This window comes from Danio rerio, chromosome 2, assembly GCF_049306965.1.
Source record: "Danio rerio strain Tuebingen ecotype United States chromosome 2, GRCz12tu, whole genome shotgun sequence".
Taxonomy (NCBI): domain Eukaryota; kingdom Metazoa; phylum Chordata; class Actinopteri; order Cypriniformes; family Danionidae; genus Danio; species Danio rerio.
The window spans coordinates 34324451-34346648 of NC_133177.1; the positions used below are offsets into that span (position 1 = coordinate 34324451).

Consider the following 22198-nt stretch of genomic DNA (forward strand, 5'->3'; position numbering starts at 1 on the left):
TTACTTAACACACATTTCTTCATGTAAACAACATACCTGCAAATCAAAACGCAGGCATGTACCTTTAAGTGCCATTTGAATTTCAAAGCAATCAACCGCAATAAAAACAAAAATGATTTCCATGTTGGATTCTAAGTGGACTACAAAAATTTCTGAAATACAGGCATTGCAAATATGGAAAATTACGACATTATCTGGCACGTTTATGGGGTATGTTTACATGGACATATGACATAATACTCAGATTTTAATATGATTAAGACAATACACTGATTAAGAGTCTACAATGTAAACAGAGATTTTTGATTACCTTATAGAACCACAAACACCCTCATCACGGAATGCAGAGTTTTTTTTCTTTCCATTTGGCGTGCAGTATTAAATTCCATCAAAACAACACTCTTCCACCAGTCCTTACTTTATATTCTCACCCAATACCTCAGTTTGTCACGGGGCATGAACAATATGTCTCTGAATGAAAATGAAACTGCCAAACTGCAGTTAAAATCGAATAATTACAGTTGAAGTCAGAATTAATAGCCCCCCTTTTAATTTTTTTTTTCTTTTTAAAATATTTTCAAAATTATGTTTAACAGAGCAAGGAAATTGTCACAGTATGTCTGATAATATTTTTTCTTCTAGAGATAGTCTTATTTGTTTTATTTTGGCTAGAATAAAAGCAGTTTTTAATTTGTTAATAAACATTTTAAGGTAAAAAATTATTAGTCCCCTTAAGCTATATTTTTTTGATAGTCTACAGAACAAACCATCGTTATACAATAACTTACTTGCCTAATTACCCTAACCTGCCTAATTAACCTAATTAAGTCATCATGGCCAAGATAAAATAAATCAGTTATTAGAGATAAGTTATAAAAACTATTATGTTGAGAAATGTGTTGAAAACTCTTCTCTTCGTTAAACTGAAATTGGGGGGAAAATAAACGGGGGGTTAATAATTTTGACCTCAACTGCTAAAATGAAACACCCGAAATTACATGAAACTCATGAAGAAACATTTTATACTGAAACTTTCCATCTAAAAGTCCTTCCTTAGTCTTATCCATATTTCTTTGCATGTTGAACACACATCGGCCACAACAAGAAATAAACTGCAACCACATTAACACATTCATTGGATTCATTAATTATTGGATTCGGCTCAGTCCCTTTATTAATCTGGGGTCGCCACAGTTGAATGAATCGTCATCTTATCCAGCATATGTTTGACGCAGCAGATTCCCTTCCGGCTGCAAGCAGTCACTGGGAAACATCCATTCACACTCATACACTACCGACAATTTAGCTTACCCAATTTACCTATACTGCATGTCTTTGGACTTCGGGTGGAAACCCACACAAACATGGGGAGAACATGCAAACTCCACCCAGAAATGCCAACTGACCCAGCTAAGGTTAGAACCAGCGACCTTCTTGCTGTGAGGTGATCATGCTACGCACTGCGCCACCACATCACCCTATTATATTATATTATATTATATTATATTATATTATATTATATTATTAGAAATTCTATTTCTCTGGTTCTCTTCTATAAAAGTCTGGGAACATTTATTTTAAAATTAAAGAATTGTTAACTGCAGATTTTTATTATTTATATATTTATGACTTATTTATTTCAGCAAATGACAATAGGTCAGAATAACAAATGTTTTCATTAGCTGTGATTCAAAATCAGGGTTATTCCGCCAAACTTATATGATTTATTGATTTGAGTTGAGCACATAAGCCTCATTGTTATGAGTTATAAAGCAAATGAGTGTTGGTAAAAATGGAATGAGCGTTGAAAAGGTCACTCAGTGTTTCTCACGCTGCTTTAGACGTCCTCTCCGCAGCTGTCCAGTCCTCTGTGGACTCCACTAGAAGTGTCCGCTGTAATTACACACCCCTCACACTTCCTGTCTGAGAGCGTCTGGCCACACAACAGCAGGCGTTTGCACAAACTGACGCTCTATCCACTGTCTTTCAGGCATGGTGAACCGCGAGGTGTTGGAGCAGGTGGAGCGGGGCTACAGAATGCCATGTCCTCAGGGCTGCCCAGAGTCGCTGCACGAAATGATGCGGCTCTGCTGGAAGAAGGAGCCCGACGAGCGGCCCACATTCGAATACATCCAGTCCTTCCTAGAGGACTATTTCACCGCCACTGAGCCACAGTATCAGCCCGGAGACAACCTGTAGAGACACTAGCTCTACAGGCCCCAGACACTCGCCACCACGTGCTAATAAGCCACCGGGACGCTTCCCAAACCTTTCCCCACACACTTGTCCTTACAGAGAGTTTCTTTTGTTGTGTTTTTCTTTATTTCTCCCCCCAGTCAAATTGGAAAAGCGCATCAGTCATATCCTTCACAGCATGACTTTGTGGTCAGACTGTTCTCTGCCGGAGGATGTGTGAATGTGTGTATGTGTGGTGGAGTTGATGAGGACAGTGTTTGTGTGTGGTTGTGTGTTTTTGAGCGGGACCACCTCACGCTCCGAGAACTCTGCCTGGTGTGATTCCTCAATCTGCAGACAGAGGGAGCTGTGCAGCAGGCTTTGTGCTATTGGCTGGTTCACAGTTGCACAAAATCAGCCTTTTTATTGTTTTTTTCCTCCTCTTACCTGTATTCTTTTTTCCACCTGAACACTAAATCTTATCGTTAAATCAGTCTTTCTTATTTTAAGTTTTTTTTTCATCCCCCCCCATTTTTTTTATATTAGTTTGAGTAGTTCATTAAAAGTGACCAATAACTGTGGTTAAATTGGTGGCCGCTAACAGAAACTCTTAGTGCCATTGTAGAGATGATGGGACAGTGGAAGTTAAAAGAATGACAGAGAAAGAGAGAGAAATGCATGAGGGCATTAGCCATTCTGAATGTACGAGTGCTTGAACGTTTGATTTTTAAAACATATTATTTAGAGAGGCAGTTTTGTTTTTTCTAAAACACTTTTATAGCAAATTGTGATTTTTCAATAAGATCCTACAATTACTTTGCAGTCATTCTCGATCTCTATGAGAGCTTGAAATCATATCCTGGGAGATTATTTGTTTCGGAAAACATTTCTGATGACCAATTGCCATTTCAACCAGCTGCTAGTTTCCAAGCAGAAAATCATTGCACAAAAAAAGCATTATTTTATCTTCAGTAATTCAATGGTAAATTATGAAACTCATTTCAACTGCAAGATTAAAAACAATTAAAAGCTGACAAATTGTTTCAATTAAAAGCTGACAAATTGCTGACTTTTGTTTCTCATCTCTACATATTTATAGGCGTTCTCACAAGTCTGGTTTAATTTCTTGTAATTTTTAGTTTATATCCCTCACCACCCAGAATTACATGTCCATCATTTAAAACTACAAGACACAATGTTGCAGCTTTAGCGAGAAAAGAAGTCAGAAGAATATATTTTAGAAATCTAAATCGAGAGAGAGTCAGGGGGTTGAAATAGCAACATTTTAAACCAAGAGATCCTAAGAGAAAAAAGTCTGAATTGGCAGTTACAAGACACAAGTTCAATTGTGAAAAGTAAACTGGCGATTGGGAGATAAATGTCACAATTACTTTATTTTTAATTGTGTTTCCTAAGTAATTAACAGTAATGAACAGAACACCAGACCTGCCAGGCAGCATTTCTTCATGCTCCTGTTCACCCTGACGGCTTTTAATATCACAACAGCAAAGGCAGAGTTTCCTTTTTACACTCATCAGCACCGACACTGCCAGGTTTGTTTTTATTTCGTGCCAACACATTTGTAGTGTGGCCAACCTCTCGGTACAAAACTCATTGTTCTCTCATGTACACTCCGATAAATGAACCACAGAGATTTATTGACCTTTCACAGACGTCAGTATATATTTCAAAAGAGCCATCATTTCTTCATCTTGACATACGAATGTGAACTTGCTCAAATCTTATCACACAGATGCGTTTGTTTGTTGATGTTTTTCTTCAACAGGAATCAAAATGGCAGAAACTGGTTCACCATGATGTACCACATTTGCTACTTGGAGTTTTTACACTTCTTTTTAAGCCATCGATCACTGTGAAATATTCAGGTACTACAGATTAAAACCATTTGCCAACCAAAGTTCAGTCAAATTTGTATCAAAATGTTCCCCTTGATCTGTTAAAATGGTACAAGTCTAGCAAAGAGGGTTAAATGGACATCATCCATACCGTTTTTGCACCGCTAGTACAGATTTCAGTCTTAATTAAAGTCTTTTGAGTTTGCTGGCGTAGTGTACTGTCTAAAACGGGTTCATTTCATCCATGACAAGCAATTGAATGCACTTGAGATGAGTCAGACTGATATCTTTCAGAGGGCTAATTTGTTGGATTTCTCTCCTTTTTTGTTGTTGTGTAGCCTTTCTGATATAGAGAGAATGAGAGAGTGGCCTTGCTTTTGTCCTTCATGTACGTGAGCCCTTTTGTCCGAGAGACTTGATTGTGTCCTGTGTGTTTATCCAGGACAGCGCTAGACATCTTTCCCATCACCACCTTCTGTTTTACAAGGGCTACAGGCAAGTTTGTGCAAAACTTTTGTGTTGTTTGTGTCAAAAAGCGAGAGATGGAGAAAAAGAGAATGGTCTGATTGTGAGGTGAGAGTTTTAATGAAAAGAAGAGAACATTTGTTGTGAAACTGGTTACGATTACTAATCTGAAGAATTTGTACAGTCAAAAATAAAGTTTTACGTAATGCTTTTAACTCTTTGTGGCTTTCATGTCAATTCTTCAGTGGAACATTTAGGTCAATTGAATTTGACCTAGGACTTGGTGGAAACAACGCTTTTCATCTGAGAGTAATAAAGGTAATGAGACTTTATGTCTATGTGACTTTATCATTATTAATACTGTTTTTAATTAATATTTTATTTACTATTGAAACATGCACCATAATTAAACATAAATAAAATAAACATTTATAGTGTTTCATAGGATTGATAAACACACCGAGGCCTAGTGTTTAATGATTTATCTAGGCAAAAGCTTATGCAATAAACGAGATTATGCGGTTACATTAGTTTAACAATGTTTACATGAATTAACAAGACAAGTTTTAAATTGCAACCTGCCATATGATAACATTAATGAATGCTTGTAGTATCTCGGTTTCTAAGCAAAACACAATGCTTAAATTATAGGATATGGGATGTTGCAAGAGTGTTCTGGTTAAAGCTGGGCCGAAAACTGATGACTTGTGTTTCATTACACGTCATCATGCCTAAAAAAAGAAAGAAATATGGTTAGAGGTTAATCAGAACTGAGCATTAGAAAGATAATCTAGTCTATAGATATTCTTGTTTTTGAACCAAAATCAATCAGTGTTCTTCATGATTATTGACTTGAAGGCTTTAAACTGGCCCATAAGTAAAACAATACAGTAGGAGTTTTATTTAAAATGTAATTAAAAATAAGATAACCTGCATTCTTTGAAATGGATTCATTTATTAAACATTTGAACTAAATAAAAAGCTTAAATGTGTATTTTGTTTTGGCCCATATATACATGTTTTATTCAGAGGAGTCAGATCAAATTCTGAAACCATTTGACAAAATCACTTTGGTAAATCTGATATGAACACCAACATGTCTTCATTCCTAATAGTAAAATATTAATAATATTTGGTATTATTAAAACAGAAAAAGGCATGTAAGATTTTACAGGAAGAAAGGTTTTTACAGGTAAAAATTTGTAGAATTTAACTAAAATGGCATTTTCTTGAATCGGCTATATCTATCATATATCAATTAGCAAGTGTTAATAATTTATCATCCTATATATGCAAAGTGTAATTCAAATATGTCACATTAGGCATTAGAGGGGTAAAGTCTAGATCGGATACACGGCTGGCCGGACGTGCGATATGCACATTAATATAGCAGCATTTTTATGACATTATAACTATAATTAATATTTTTACAGTACTGTGACGCTTTGGTTTAGGGTTTGGGTGGGAGTTGGTGTTAAAAAATACAATTTATAAGGTAATTAAATAGATAACATAAATAATAATCTGTACAACTACTGTTTTTACATTACTGTGACGGTTGAGTTTAGGGTTAGCGTGGACGTTAATAAAGTACAATAAATGGGAAATTAAAAAATAATATAAATAATTCTCTTTAACTTCCGGCCGCAACCATATCCCATCTGGCGACAACCCATAATAGGGTTAATTATAATGTGGCCACATAATTATAGATTTTGCATAGACTTCTTATTGGCTCTTATTTGAGACCTGATTTATATGCAGGGTTATTCTCCTTATCAGATATAAATTGTCCCTGTGAAACGTGTTAATAAGTGTGAAGTTGACATGGTTTAATTGGGAAATATCTCACCTGACCATCTGCTTGTAGATGCCCAGAGCCTCCTGTGCCACATACTGGATGAAAGCAGGATCCTGCAGCTTGAGACCCGCAGGAACGGTCAGGGTGAGAGTCGGGGAGTTGAGGATATTCACTTCCACTGTAGAGTCTGTTGCTGGACCGCTGGCGCCCTCTTCAGTCTGTGCCACCACCTTGTGATTGAACATGAACCGATTTACTGTCTGATTTTTCTTCTCATTTTCTGCACATTTTTTTTAATTTTGCACTGCTAAGTGAGGTCCACTTATAATAAAGTCAGGATTCTTACATTAAAAAACATCATTTAGAAGTGACAGGTTAACTTTTGTCCTGTTTTGACCCCTCTCATCATAACGCGTTGTTTGTAAAGGCGTGGACTGGCTGACAGTTTTGCATATTTAAAACCTTTCGAAGACCTTTGTGCACACCGATATCCATTTACATTTTGCATGTACACTGACCGGCCGCTTTATTAGGTACACCTTACTGGTACCAGGTTGAACCAAGAAATGTTGTCTACAGAACAGCCTTAATCCTTCATGGCATAGATTCAGTACGCTACTGGAAATATTCCTCAGAGATTTTGGTCCATATTGACATGATAGCATCAAGCAGTTGCTGCAGATTTGTTGGTTTAACATCCATGATGCGAATCTGCCGTTCTACCACATCCCAAATGTGCTCTATTGGATTGGGATCTGGTGACTGTGGATGCCATATGAGTACAATGGACTTATTATCACGTTCAAGAAACCAGTCAGAGATGATTTGCGCTTTATGACATGGCACGTTATCCTGCTGGAAGTAGCCATCAGAAGATGGGTACACTCTGATCATAAAGGGATGGACATGGTAAGCAACAATACTCAGGTAGGCTGTGACGTTGACACAATGCTTATTTGGTACTAATGGGCCCATAATGTGCCAAGAAAATACCCCCCACACCATTACACCATCCTGAACCCTTGATACAAGGCACGATGGATCCATGCTTTCATGATGTTGATGCCAAATTTGCAACTCATCAGATCAGGCAATGTTTTTCCAATCTTCTATTGTCCAATTCTGGTGAGCCTGTGCGAATTATAGCCTTAGTTTTCTGTTCTTATCAGACCAGAGTGGCAACCGGTGTTGTCTTCTGCTGCTGTAGCCCATCCGTCTCAAGGTTAGACGTGTTGTGCATTCAGAGATACTCTTCTGCATACTTTGGTTGTAATGAGTGATTATTTGTGTTTCTGTTGCCTTTCTATCAGTTCAAACCAGTCTGGCCATTCTCTTCTGACCTCTTTTATCATCAAGGCATTTGCCTCCACAGAACTGCCGCTCACTGGATATTTTGTCTTTTTCGGACCATTCTCTGTAAACCCTAGAGATGGTTGTGCATAAAAATCCCAGTAGATCTGCAGTTTCTGAAATACTCAGACAACCCGTCTGGCAACAACAACAACCATGAACCGTTCAAAGTCACTTAAATCACCTTTCTTCCCCATTCTGATGCTCAGTTTGAACTGTGTCGATTTGTGCTTTGTTTGTAAACTAATCCACCGTCAGGTGAAGTGAACAAGGGATCAAGTTCTCATCAACAATTATTCTGAAACTGCACTGAATCTTTCCATATTTATCATTGGGTTTCTGCATAAATCTACTTTCGCCATTCTTGTTCTTTAACTCTGCCTGTGAAATTCAGTAAGTGGTACTTAAGGAGTTAGTGATGAAAAAGCATGTGTATTTGACTTAATAAATCGATATATGTAATTGATACATGGTAATAAATGATAATAGTGTGGCTCTTCTTTTGGTAATCTCTTACCGTGGCAATGTTGAAGATGTTCTCAGGAGTGGTGTTGTTACTGGCGAGTTCGGCCACCCAGCCGAAGTCAGAGGCCATGTTGCTGATCAGGCTGATGGTGTCTTCGGTGTGATGCTGCACGATGCCCAGCACCTCTTCATACTGCTGCTTGGACACTTCCCACAGCTGAGACGCCTCGTCCAGCTCAATGTGCAGCTCTTTGACAAGCGGGCATTCTGGCTCTCAAACATTTACAATGATCAATAAGACTTAACAGATAACCCAAAAATGACAATTCTGTCATCAGTTACCCACCCGCATGCAGTGAGGAGAACAGTTTAACTAAGCAGACTGAAAGATTCACAACCTGGATTCAGTTTTCAAAATCAGCTCTCTAACTTTTTAGTAATCAACTAATAGGAAGATCATGACTTAAAGGTCCCTTGAGGAACTTTTGAATGTGCTGCAGTATTCAAAGTTTTGATGTAATATTTACTAGATCATAAGTCTCAAACTGGATTTCAGGAGGGCTGCAGCTCTGCATAGTTTTGCTTCAACCCCAATCAAACACAGCTGATCCAACTAATCAAGGTGATTACGTCTACTATAAAGACTATTAAGCAGGTGTGAGTTGGAGGTGGTTTATAGCTAAACTATGCAGAGCTGCAGCCCTCCTGGAATTGAGTTTGAGACCATTGCACTAGATCAGGGGTCACCAACCCTGTTCCTGGAGAGTTACCTTCCTGCAGAATTCAGTCCCAACCCTGATCAAACACACCTGAACCAATTAATAGTACCTAAAGCAGCCCTTGATAATTACAAAAAGGTGTATTTGGTCAGGGTTGCAACTAAAATCTGCAGGAAGGTAGCTCTCCAGGAACAGGGTTGGTGAACCTTGCTCTAGATAGATGTGATTTCCAAAGCTGTATTTTACATATTAGCCCCAGTCTAATGGTAATGCTTAATTAAAAGTATATCAGACTTTTTTTTTTACCCTAGCAGAAAGCATATTTACACTTTCTAAATTGTGTATCCCCAACAGTAAATTGTGTATTCTCCAATAGATATTGTGTGTGACCAATTTCAGACATATCTGTGGTGTCTAGTTATAGTGTAGTGAGTGGGACGCTTCAGATTAATAAGACGATTTGATTGGACAGAGAAGTTGATGTGAAGAGGGATGTCATCAAAATCATTGCTCTCTAATTGGTGAAAATAATATACTGAACGTTTTGAATGAACATATTCAGTATCTTCTTAGTACGAATGTTGTCTTTGATTTGGAGCATACTGGATAACCCTAAGGCTAAGCAGATCATTTACAAAAAAAACTTTAGTTTTTGATTTTACATGGGTGATGCTGCCAGAATTTGTATTTTTGTGTGAACTGTCCATTTGATTAATCATTGTGTGTGTGTGTGTGTGTTCTTACCGGTAAGCAAGACTCCCTGGCAGACTTCACATTTGTCCTGCAGCTGCCAGCAACCCGAGGACTGTCTGCGCATGTCTCTGCACAGCCTCCGGGTCTGCAGAAACTGAGGGAGGAGCTTCTTCCCTGAGGTAAATACAAACACATGTAGAGAGACTCAACTGCAGTGCTAACTGTATTATGATCAACATCAATGCTGGTTAACTTTATTAAAGGGGTCAATATTATACATCCAACTGGATTCCAATATTAGATTAGCTTTGTATTTTTGACTGTTAAGTTCCAGTATTTTTAAGGCTTGTTCACACTAGAATGAACCATATTGGCATCCACACCAACAGACGATAAATCTGTTTATTAGAAGTGTGTGCTGCATTGATGACTCCCCAAGGGGCAATCATTCATTACTTTTCTCCGTATCAGTTTTTTTAAAATTTTTTATAATTTATCTACTGGGAATGTTTTTATACATTTTAGTGATTATTACCGAGTTTGATTCATCAGTGTTGTTGTTATTGGTATAGCTGTAGTGATGGTATCATTTTAAGTTTTCACTGTTTGTGTGAATAGGACATCAGGATCTTCATCCATGCCTTTTTATGATATGAAGAAACAGTTCACCTGTATTCTGTCATCATTTGCTCAACACAAAGACCGTCAAACGAACTATTTAAATGGTCATTTTGGAACTTTTTGTGCTATTGTCTTTCACTTTCATTGTAATCAAAATAATATTTATTTAAGGATCTTTGTTCAAAGAAACAAAGGGCTCTGTTTTAACAGTCTAGACGCAAAGTCTAAAGCACATGGTGCAAAAGCATTAAGGGCATGTCTGAATACACTTTTGCTATTTTGAGAATGGGAAAATACTGTTTGCGCCGCGTCAGTTGTGTCACGCCAGTGCATTTGCTAATTACATGGCGGACTTAGTTAGATGAAAAACTGAACAGAAAACAGTTAAACAGACCATCTGCGTGAGGATAAGGGTCTCCTCCATTCAGCCTCGTTACTTTCTTTTTTTTTTTCCATTTATTCTTTACTTTGTGGATAGGGTTACATGCGCTCCGCTGAAGACATCCATTAGCCTACATATTTAATTATGTTTGTTAAGTGCAAAGATTTGTTTCAAAACTATTTCTAAATGCAGTTCTAATTTCCAGCAAACAAATAAATGAACAATAATAATGAAGAGTGGTCAAGGCTATAGGCTATCTAAACACAAGTCCTATTCTTATGCCCCATATGGTGATGCATACGTCTTCAAAACCTGACAGGTGGACAAATCTAAACTTGTTACTTACTTGTAAATAAATATAAATATGCATACAATAAATAATACTGCTAATAACAATAACATTATACAAGTACTTGGAGGCGGTTTTTGTATTTATGTAGTAAATAATATTTTTTGTAACATTTTAATCCTTTAATTTTTTCATATGTAGAGATATTTGTGTAATGCTATACATCCTGTGTGTATCAAACAATGTGTAAGTGTTTTTTACCTGCATAGGCTATATATAGCTAATGTGCTCTGCACTGAACTTTAGACCAGCTTTCAGTTGGTCAATGGCACAGTCTATTTCAACCCTTTAAAATAGCAATGCACCTACAATGCGCCTTAAAAATAACTATTTTTTGACCAGAACACCTATGAGTCCTCAATGTGGCGCAACTGAATTTGCTATTTAAACAACGTGGTGGCAAAACGTAAAAATTAGGGTTGCACTTGTCTGAAAATTGCAACAAATTGTGTGAAACACGTCTTGCACTTTATTGCGTCGGGTGGACGAGTAAATGATGACAGAAATTAACTTCATGTATCACTACAAAAGCACCTTCCCCAGTCTTCTCCGCAGCCCCATGAATGTCACTGAAAGCCTGTGTAACGACAGCGCCAAACTCATCCAACACACGTCTGCCAAAGTCAAAGAAGGAGTCGAGCACATCGTCCAGACCCACACCCTCCAGAAAGGCAGAGTCCAGAGCTTTGTTTTTAGGCTTGAGCTGCAGCTCTCTCTCTCGGTCGTCCTGAAGCTCAGGGCTGAAGGCTCTACGCAAGGCCTGGTCTAGCTCATGGTGGAAGTGAGAGACCAGCACCACACTGCGATTTACCAGCGCTCCCACTTTAGAGAGAAGGCTGCTAAAGGAGTCCTCGATCCTCACCACCTGCAGGTCAGGAGTCTCAACGCTCTGGTTCAGAGCCACCTCATCCTGAGCATCACGAGGCTCAAACTGAGAGTTCAGTCTCTGGAAGAAGGTCTGTAGCTGTGGAGAACAGAGAAATAGATAGAACATGAACTTGTATCTCACTTTAACAAAAAAAAAAAAAAAAAGTACATTTGATGTATTTAAAATTATTTTGATTTGTTTAAAAAGCATACAGTGTTTAGCATATATGAGTACACCGCTCACAAATCTCTTTTAAACTCGTATTTTTAATAGGAAGCTCTACAAAATTATATTTTTTCATGTGCATTAGATTAGTCGGTACTGAAGCCAAATCTGGAGCTTATCTAACAAAATAACTTACCATAACAATGTAAAAACTAGTACACACAAATTTATGTTATAGAAAAATATTAAATACAAATTTTTTTAAATAGAAAAAAAATGTGTTAAAATTTTGTAGGTTGTTATTTATTTTTTCAATGTTTTGCTTGATTTAATTGTATTATCTTTCAGTGTCTAAATATGTTTGGTGACTAAAATGTTATTTTAATAAAAATATCTGTTTAATTAATATGTTTTGTTTAAATGCACCAAAATACATTGCCTATATTCACTGAGAAATGGATAAAAATATTCATCTTCAAAATGGAGTCAACTCAATAACGCTAAGCACTGTATATGAATATACAGTAATTGAAGAAAAATGCATACAGATCGATACCAGAAATCGGGTTTAATACAATCAAGCAACTGTTATCTTCATTAAATGGATAGTTCACATGGAAAAAAGAAATGTTGATTTCTATAGTATGTTTTTTTCTACAGGGGAGGTTACTGGTCTCTTACAATAGTCAAAATATCTTCTTTTGTTTTCAACAAAACATAAACTTAGACTGGTTTGGAACCACTTAAGGGTAATAAAGACAATTAAATAATGTTTGAGTGTGCTATCCCTTTAAGTACAAGAACTTTTAATTTGCTACTAGTGCTTATTCTTGAGGTAATACAACCTTAAAAAAAACATACTAATAGCCTGCTTATTTTATCAATGCTAGTTTTTATAAAACTAATACTAGAACTAACTCCTTACATAATATATAAAGCAAGAGGTAATTCTAGAATTGTTTAGGGACTGTTACAAAAACTAAAAGCATATAATGTAGACAGGACAGTTACTGAACTTAAAGTTACTAAAGTAGCAGAAATGTTTAATCATTTTCAAAATGTAAATAAAAAAATCTTACATGTAATAAGTTACAAAAGTATTTGTAAAACTATTCTCTATTCCAATGGTGCAAGTGTCTAATAAGTATATCATGCATGTAATAAAAACTAATTTAACTATTTATTTGTTATCTAATAAGTACTAGTATCCAAAAATAAGGCACAAATATTTAATAATATTTAAAGTAAAGTACCAGTACCTCATGAATAACTAGTATATTTGTTTACGATATGTACTGGTCACAGGTGAAATACATAGCCTACTACTCTATGAACTGAATAGTTGATAACCAAGTGACTTCATACTGTAGGTCCGTTTCAATGGGTAATAACTAGGTAGTTTGAAAAAAAATGACTTGATTTTTGCTTTTAAAAGTCCTACCTAAAGAAGAATAATGAATAAGCAGTTATGAGGAAACAGTTAGTAATGAGTTACTCTAGCACAGGGGTGCCCAAACTCGGTCCTGGAGGGCCGGTGTCCTGCAAAGTTTAGTTCCAACCCCAATTAGACACACCAGGGCTAGCTAATCAAGCTCTAACTAGGCTCTCTAGAAACATCCTTACAGGTGTGTTGAGGCAAGTTGGAGCTAAAATCTGCAGGACACTGGCCCTCCAGGACCGAATTTGGACATCCCTGCTCTAGCATCAATATAGAAACTTGTTATTTACTTTGTTAGTGAAAGTGGTGAATCCACGACGGCAGTTGTTGGTGTAGAAGGTTTTGCAGGTGTCGTTGAGACAGTGCAGACACTGCAGCCACGAGGACTTGATAGACTCGTTACAGTGTTGCGCTGCTTCATTCAGCTTCTGTTCTATGCTCTGCGTGATCTCTGCTGCCCCCTGATGGTGGAACCACACAATCACAGCTTTACTTCAAACATGGCGAATATCTGACTGGAATTGTGTTTTAAAACAAGCGCATTCTGCTCAACAAGGCTGTAAAATTGAGAAATGTTATTACATTTTACAGTAACTTTTGTTTTAGTGAATGTAGTCTAAAGTGAAATGTATTTTAAGCTGAGTTTTCACCGTGATTACTCCAGTCTTCAGCATGATCCTTCAGAAATATAATATAATATAATCTTGATTTGCTGCTCAAGAAACCCTTATTTTTTTTTATTAGCGTTTTTTTGTGTAGAAACTGATACAGAATCAGTTTCTACAAAAAAATGTGAAGAAGCCAAAGAGTTTTGCATAGAGTAGTCTTATAGACATCTAATAATTAAATAGAGTAATGATTTAGTACCTGTAATTATTGATCATAATAGAACAGAAAATAAGCATATTAGAATGATTTCTGGCGGATCAAGTAACACTAAAAAGGTTAAAAAAATCAGATTTAAAACATCAATATATTAAAGTAATTAAATCTATAATAGTATTTCGCAATTTTACACTTTTTACTGCAGAATATGCTTCTTAAAAACATCCTGATCCTTAACTTTTGACTGGTTTATATACACACACACACACACATATATAAATCTATGTGTGTATTCTTGCATGTTCAACCCAACTGACAAATTTCCTGACCTTTTTCTTCTCCTCGCTGTGCCTCAGGGACTTCATTAGGTTTGCATGTTTCTCTTCATTTCTGGCCATCACCTCCTTCATTTGTTTGATTCCATACAGAGCTTTGCTGACCTCCTGATCCACCAGCTTCTCTCCCTCCAGAGACAGACCTGAAAGACATCACATTTCTGGTCTCATATGCAGTAGATATCATACCAGTGCTGCATTTATTTGTATGCCATTGATCAGTTTGTCTCAGGATGGACTCACGTTTGAGGGTGTTGGGTAATACTGGAGGAAGGGACGTTTCAGGAGCACAATGGAAGACGCCCAGAGACGCCAGGAAAACCAGAGAGAAGATCAACACCCTCATCCTCACCATCTTTGGTAATCTCAAAGGAATAATAAAGCCTTGTTAAGGAAAAATTCCAAACATTGATGAAGTAATCTTCCATTATCATTCTGTGTAACATATATTTATTTAAAAATAAGCAACATGTTTATTCTGATATTGTTAAAGAATAAGAGATTTTTTATTGTTTTGAATATTTAAAAATATTGGTTCATTAAGGTATTTATTTACCATTTTAAGTATGAACAATCTTGTTCAGCATTTATTAATAATAGTTCAACATTTACTAGTGAATGATTAATATCTAAAGTGCTTGTTACCATTAGTTGTGAGTTAAGGACATTTTCATTAACCAATGTAAACAAAGAAAAATAAATTCTGTTATAAATGTATTGTTGATTGTTCATGTTAGCAAATATATCATTTAGCATTATCAGACCACCGTTTTAAAGAGCTAATAATAATGATTTGTGAATTTAATTTTGAGTGTTTTGGAACTGCATAGTGATCTTTTAATGTATTATTTTATTATGTCATCATATGATTCTTGATGTAACTATGCCTGATCAGTATTATTATTATATAAACCACTGTTGCACTGAGAGACAGGTTAGTTTGGTGTTCTCTGTGAATCATAGATAAAAAATGTATCATATGCTCATAAATATTGCTCTAAGATAATTTTATAAAATAAGACACAGCTGTGTAATACTATTGCAAAGCTTGTAAACCCCATTGTCTTTGACATAAATTCTCTAGTATTTCTTTTATCTAAATGCTTGTCAGTACATTCAGGACTAATTATAAAATGCAATTAACTCTAAAGCACTATAAAAGGGATTTTTCTTAAATCCAAGAAGTTCACCCAAAACTGATCATTGCTCACCCTTCATTTGTTCCAAACTTGTTTTACTTTTTTTATTCTGTTCAACATAAAAGAAGGTATTTTCCAGAAGACATAACGTCCTAAGTATTTGTTTTCCTACTATGAAGATCAATGGTTAGAGGATTTCAGCTTTCTTCAAAATATCTTCTTTTGTATTTAACTGAGGAAAGAGACTCATAAAGGTTTGGAACCACTTGAGGGTAAGTAAATGTTGTGTTTGTTTTTAGTATTATTGAACTACCCATTTAAATTTAAGTAATTTAATTTAATCTGAATGGAAACTAATACTTTTTTCGCAGATATCGCAGATATCACACAATAAATTGTCTAACAGCTTTATATTCTGTTTACATTTAAGTGTATTCTTTGGAACTGTATTAATACCCTTCTTTGTTTTGTCATCCAGCTCAGAGGTTTGATCAGAAGAGTGATGGAGCAGTAAGACCAGTGAATGTCCACTGAGTGGCACTACACCACAATCACGAGGTGATTCTTCAGATGAAGTTCATTATTTGATGATGTTTAGGAAATATATGAACCATGTAACCTGTGGTCACTTTGTGTTTGTACATTTGAATCTAATCCATATATTTTTAATCCAGTTTCTTCCACTTTAAGCTGGACAACTGACATGAGCTAGCATCTTCTTTCTGGGATGCAGGATGTGAAGGTTAAATAAGGTAAAGCGTTATATTTATATTCATTATACATACATATATATATATATAATTATATATATATATATATATATATATATATATATATATATATATATATATATATATATATATATATATATATATTACATTATACATTATATTAGCATTATATAGTCTTACACTATATTTAGAGGTGTTGACAAAATACCTCTATATGAATTGACAGATTAAATAGATAACTACTAATATAACGTGTCAGTGTAATAAGTAAAAAAGATAATTATTTTCTAATAATATATATATATATATATATATATATATATATATATATATATATATATATATATATATATATATATATATATATATATATATATATATATATATATATATATATATATATATATATATATATATATATATATAYATATATATATATATATATATATATATATATATATATATATATATATATACACACACACACACACACACACACACACACACATATATATATTCATGTTATATATCCTGCTTGCATTTGTGAGGTTATACAATTGTATCTGAATGAGTAATAAGCACATAAATATCTACATATTAATTTATATATTCACATATTGTAAATATCAATATAAGATAATGTTGTGATGAAATGTAAGATTGTCATAACTTTAATAAAATTCAGAGAGGTTATCCATCAAAACAAAAGTGAAATATTCAAGGAATGTCAAAAAGACACCAGAGGTGCTCAAGTTCACCAGCTTTACTTCATGGCTGGCCATCTGTTGTTCTAAATGAACACAACAGAGCCGTCACATTTGGCAAGTGGAAGTCAAAAGCTAACATTGTAAAGCTGTCACATCATACGTCATATATCTGGTAAAACAATCAGCCAATAATGTTTTACCATTATTATTTCTGTCCTAGTCTGATCAGCAGGGTGTTACACAACATTATTTAAAATGAGGACGTGCTTTTCAATCCATCACATCACATCACATGCTTAAGTAATTAACGAGTAAAGGCCACAGCTCAGTTTATACTTCACATATAAAATATTGACTTCCTCCTATAAACTATAACCTCTTATAAATAATGACACCCGTACATTATCTGTAAAGTAAATTTACATGCCTGATTGTTGTTTATTAGATCATTAATTTATCAAGATGACAGCTTACAATATTGGTTTGCATAGCTGTGAAATCCAGTGTATAAACAATAAATACTTAAATACTGATAAACAAATAAATACTGATTATAAACAATCACATTCACTTATAAATAAATGTTCTTATTAGGGATTTTTGGTTCCATGAAGAACATTTATCATCCATGAAAACTTAACATAACACAAAACACTCTTTATAGAGAAAAAAAAGTTTTTAAATGATAAAATGTTCCTCATGCTAATAATAATAGGGCTATTTTAAGATCTATTTGAGGAACTCAAAAAGTTTCTTTTGTGGCGTTGCTGCAAAACCTTTTATTTTTAATAAGCGCACTGGTATATTAAACTTTTCAGTACCTTTGAAATGATGACATTTGAAAGTATGTAAAGATAGTAATATGAAATAATATAATTTTATTAATTAACCATACTATGTGCTATGTTATATTATGTTATACACAGAACTGTGTGACATTATTAAGATTACAGGAGCAGAACTCACCAGAAATGTCCGCTTGATGTCTTGTGTGATTGATGCTGTGCAGAGAGGTGTGTTGTTTATCTCTACCTGAGCTTCTATTTATGCCTAAGTAGAACCAAAGACGATCCAATTAAAGCATTTAGAGGTTGTTGCCATTCCAGAAACTAGCTTTTGTTCTGACATACTTGGTGTACTTAATCATTTATATGCATGAATCTGTTTTCTGAACTGATTTTTCTGTCTGAAATTAGTTAATAAGATTTTTGTTGTTATTGTTTTTTTATTTGTTTACTTTTTGGTCCCACTTTATTTTGATGGTATGTTTTTTAAATTAAGTTACATTGCATCTACATGTCAACTAATTCTCATTAGATTATAAGTAGACTGTTAGGTTGGGGTTAGGGTTAGTGTAAGTTGACATGCACTTGCTAAGTTTCTTATAGACAGTTAAATGTCTGTTGAAGAAGCAGTATCAACATATTAGGCAATCTACTAATACTCAAACGGACCATCAAATAGAGTGTTACTACGTTTTTGAACAAGTTTATACAAGGATTGTGTTCATATCCAGTAACATTGTAAAAAAAAAACATTTTTTGCAATATAAAATCTTACTTTTCTGTTTAAATGTATTTTTAAAAAGTTGGCGCCAATAGCCTAGTGGTTAAGTGCGCCAACATATATTATAGCACCGTAGTGCTTACGGCGACCCGAGTTCCATTCCCTGCTCGGCTTCCTTTGCTGACCCCTCCCCTCTCTCTGCTCCCAATACTTTCCTGTCTGTGACCTTCACTATCTTATCCAAATTAAAGGTGAAAAAACCCTAAAAAATTATGAATAAAAAGTAATTTATAAATTTGATAGCAAAACTGAATGCTCAGATGCAACTACCTTTACATCTGTATATATACATGCACACAGCTTATTTCAGCTAGTTCCACGAAAATGATTTTAATTTAGTGTAACAAAATATCTAAAGCTAAACTTAAATGAACAAAAAACAAAACAACAAACAAAAAAAAAACTGAACAAAAGCTTGAAAAACCCGATGAAATTATAAAAACAAACTAAAATAAAAAGAACAGTTACTTAGTGTTTCTAACAACTTCTTTTACTTCTATGTTTCATTAAAAAGTTGTTCTGGCAAAGTACATGAGAAAGTCAAAAAAGTTTTTCTTCTGTATCTTGAGGTTTAAAAAGGTCTTGTTAGTTGGGTGTACATAACAGAGGAGGAACTGGCAACAAAGACATAGTGTAGGCCCACATTCTCCTAACGTTTCTCATTAGCGCACCATGTCCTTGTAAAAGTGCCCTCTCTTCAGGGCTTGTGACCCTGAAAATAGTATTTTCAAACGTCTAATGAGAACCAGCAATATGGGCCACTGGTATGTCCATCTCTGCTAAGTCTAAATGCACCTGTTTCTAATAAACCTATCTGGACCTGTCATGCTCATCCAGTGCCAAAGACCTGGTGGCTGGCACAGCAAAGATGAATTGTGGCTTTATGAACACAGAAAATTCCAAATCAAGGAATAAGGAATGACAGAACATGCAAAAAAAAAAAAAAAACAGCTAAACTCTATCACACACTCTTAAAAGTGTTAGGAAGAACCAAAAATTTTACCAGTTTACCAGTTCCAGTTTCAATTACCAGTTTCTTCTCTAAAATTATTGTATGTTAACATTGGATTGACTTTAAATACTATAAGACCTTTCCAGAATCATTTTGGTTCATTTATATTGCTTTAGCAAATGATATTTTGGTAAAAGCTCTTAAGGGAAAATGTCTTAAGTTTAAACAGGTCTTAATTTTGCTTTGTTCAGGTAAAGCTACTCAATCAAGCTGACATCTTTTTATATTGTTTTATATTAAGTTTTATATTGCAAAGAGACACAATTCACAACAGCTGTTAGATACTTTTACAGCAATTTCACCTTATTAAATTCCCTAATCGGGGGAAAAACAAATAATAATACCAGGCCATTAGAAAAAAATCCTAGTCTTTAACCCTGAATAAGTAAAAAAAAAATATTCATAATGGTCTTAAAAGAGTCTTAAATGTCTTAAATTAGACTTGATGAAACCTGCAGAAACCCCGCTATGGTTTGTAGAAGAACAGTATCGACCCCTTTATCTCCCCTGTCTTAAGTTTTCTTTCTTTCCAGTTTGTTGTTGCTGTTCATGTTACCTTCTAGACATGTTTCTCAGCTTCACACTATTGACCAGTCCAGCCCAGTGCTGTCTTGTCCCATATGTATTAAGAGTTGCTTGCTATGAATCTTTGTGGAATCTTACCTGTAGAGTGGAATCTTTCCTTGTGGAGTCTTCAGTCAGTCTACCAGCTACCTGAAGACGGAAGTCTACCATGGGTTTCTAGATCCACCCTGGCTTACTGCAGCAGGCTAACGTTGGGTTAACCTGATATTGGTTTTTGATGTCAGTCTGATGTTTGGTTTAGTCAGTATGATGTTAGGTTCTGGAGTCAGTCTCATGTTGGGTTCTGGAGTCAGCCTGATGATTGTAGTGTCAGTTTGATATTGGGTTTTTAAGTCTGCCTGATGTTGGTTTATGATGTTACTCTGACACTGGGATTTGACATCAGCTTGACATTTGTGACCTCAGTCTGACATTGATTTCTGACATCAACAACTTTAAACTATGGGTATTTTAAGAGTTTAAAAGAGAATTGTCAAATAAAACTGGATAAGGCACCTGCACTGGAATAAAAGCTTCATGTCACTCAAAGTCAGACTAACGATAAAACTTTCACCATGCATTCACACGGGGCTTCAGCATCAATGCTTGACCGAAGATGTGTCTGAAGTTGGGGCTGACGCAATCATCATAGCCAATAGAGTAAGTCCGCAATCGGCTACTGTCTGAGCTGGGGTATTTGCATAAAACGATCTGATTGGCTGACGCTTTCTATTGGCACTTGAAGAATTTCCCAACATCTGCAGCGAGTGTAACCCCTCTTAGTTTGAATGTTCTTTTTTTTTCAAGTAATGATTCCGGCATATGTTTTTTTGTAGCGGATGTCCTTCCAGCTGCAACCCAGAACTGGGAAACGATGAAACTTTCAAACTTCTAAAAAATATACTAATTAGGTTTAGTAAGCCAGTTTTTATTTGCAACTAAAATTCAATATCTTATCAACTTTAGGGTCCAACATCAATCTGAAGCTTTTGGGATCAGATTGTTTAAGTTCTATTACTGTAGCAACTGGAAACTATGATTACGTCTTTAGGAGTTTACATGTAAATTGTCAAATAAAACTGGATAAGGCACCTGCTCTGGCACAAAAGCTTCATGATACTTGAGGGGGCACATAAAATCGGTTTAGGGCACAGCAGTGCAGCTTTAATACATTGGAGTTGCTTTTTGTATGTTAGTGCTTAGCCTTGTTAAATTAGAAAAACACTTGAGGTCAGTGCGGTGCTAAACTTGTGTGGTGCAACGGATCACACCATTCTGAACAGTCCAGCAGGATATAAAATAATTAATCATGGATCCCTGTGGCAAAGGGATTTAGAGAGAAATGCAAGGAAAGAACAAAATGGGCCTTGTGCTTAATAAAGCTGAAAGCAATGGAAGGATTGTGCAAGCAATTTTGAGCGAAAATCAACAACACAAAGGACTTTTCACTTGGCTGCCTTTGAACAGAGACGAAATACTGACATACCTAGATAATTGTTAGCACACACTTTACATGTTTAAGAACCATATTTAATAACACTTTCCATGAAACATGTACACTACCTGACAAAAGTCTTGTCGTCAATCACAGTTGTAAGAGCAAAAGAAATAACTTGACTTCTAGTTGATCAAGAAAAGTGGCAGAAGGTAGATTTTTCTGATGAATCATCTGTTTAACTGCATCCTCATCACAAATACTGCAGAAGGCCAATTGAAACCCACAAGAGAGGGCAAATTCTTCACCAGGATAGCACTTCTTCTCATACGTCAGCCTCCACATCAAAGTTTCTAAAAAAGCAATGAAGGTCAAGGTGCTCCAGGATTGGCCAGCCCAGTCACCAGACATGAACATTATTGAGCATGTCTGGTGTAAGATGGAGGAGGCATTGAAGATGAATCCAAAGAATCTTGATGAACTCTGGGAGTCCTGCAAGAACACTTTCTTTGTCTTTCCAGATGACTTTAGTAATAA

The 22198-nt window shown here is 35.4% G+C and overlaps 2 protein-coding genes across 17 annotated transcripts in view; one reads left to right on the forward strand and one right to left on the reverse strand.

The window, feature by feature from the left end:
• The window catches only part of yes1 (YES proto-oncogene 1, Src family tyrosine kinase), a 339868-nt gene extending 335157 nt beyond the window's left edge, over positions 1 to 4711 (forward strand). For all 5 annotated transcript variants that reach the window (XM_073915087.1, XM_073915077.1, XM_073915080.1 and 2 more), the window contains 1 exon segment: positions 1991 to 4711. In XM_073915087.1, the coding sequence (XP_073771188.1) occupies positions 1991 to 2199 (209 nt within the window). In that variant the 3' untranslated portion in view covers positions 2200 to 4711.
• Positions 3551 to 18791, reverse strand: clul1 (clusterin-like 1 (retinal)). Of its 12 annotated transcripts, none has more exons than XM_073918122.1 (9): positions 18051 to 18791; positions 14751 to 14891; positions 14502 to 14650; positions 13638 to 13808; positions 11411 to 11840; positions 9576 to 9698; positions 8165 to 8379; positions 6349 to 6527; positions 3551 to 5227 (listed from the first exon to the last, which is right to left on the reverse strand). In XM_073918122.1, the coding sequence occupies exons 2-9, from the start codon at positions 14860 to 14862 to the stop codon at positions 5212 to 5214; spliced, it is 1395 nt and encodes a 464-aa protein (XP_073774223.1). In that variant the 5' UTR covers positions 14863 to 14891; positions 18051 to 18791; the 3' UTR covers positions 3551 to 5211. The 12 variants fall into 12 exon arrangements, 6 of the variants coding, with proteins under 6 accessions (XP_073774223.1, XP_021336223.1, XP_009296864.1 ...); XM_021480548.3 differs by having other exon boundaries at positions 8165 to 8385; XM_009298589.5 differs by having other exon boundaries at positions 8165 to 8385; positions 14751 to 14872; positions 18051 to 18207.
• Positions 18792 to 22198: the final 3407 nt, after the last annotated feature.

What these genes read in the sequence shown, in the direction of transcription:
- clul1 (XM_021480548.3), bottom strand. Translation starts at nt 14,862, where the DNA reads ATGGTGAGGATGAGGGTGTTGATCTTCTCTCTGGTTTTCCTGGCGTCT. An exon ending in CCAGGGAGTCTTGCTTACCG is followed by an intron (nt 8,386 to 9,575) that starts GTAAGAACACAC and finishes TAAATGTTTGAG; the next exon opens with AGCCAGAATGCCCGCTTGTC. An exon ending in ACATCTTCAACATTGCCACG is followed by an intron (nt 6,528 to 8,164) that starts GTAAGAGATTAC and finishes TTCAATCACAAG; the next exon opens with GTGGTGGCACAGACTGAAGA.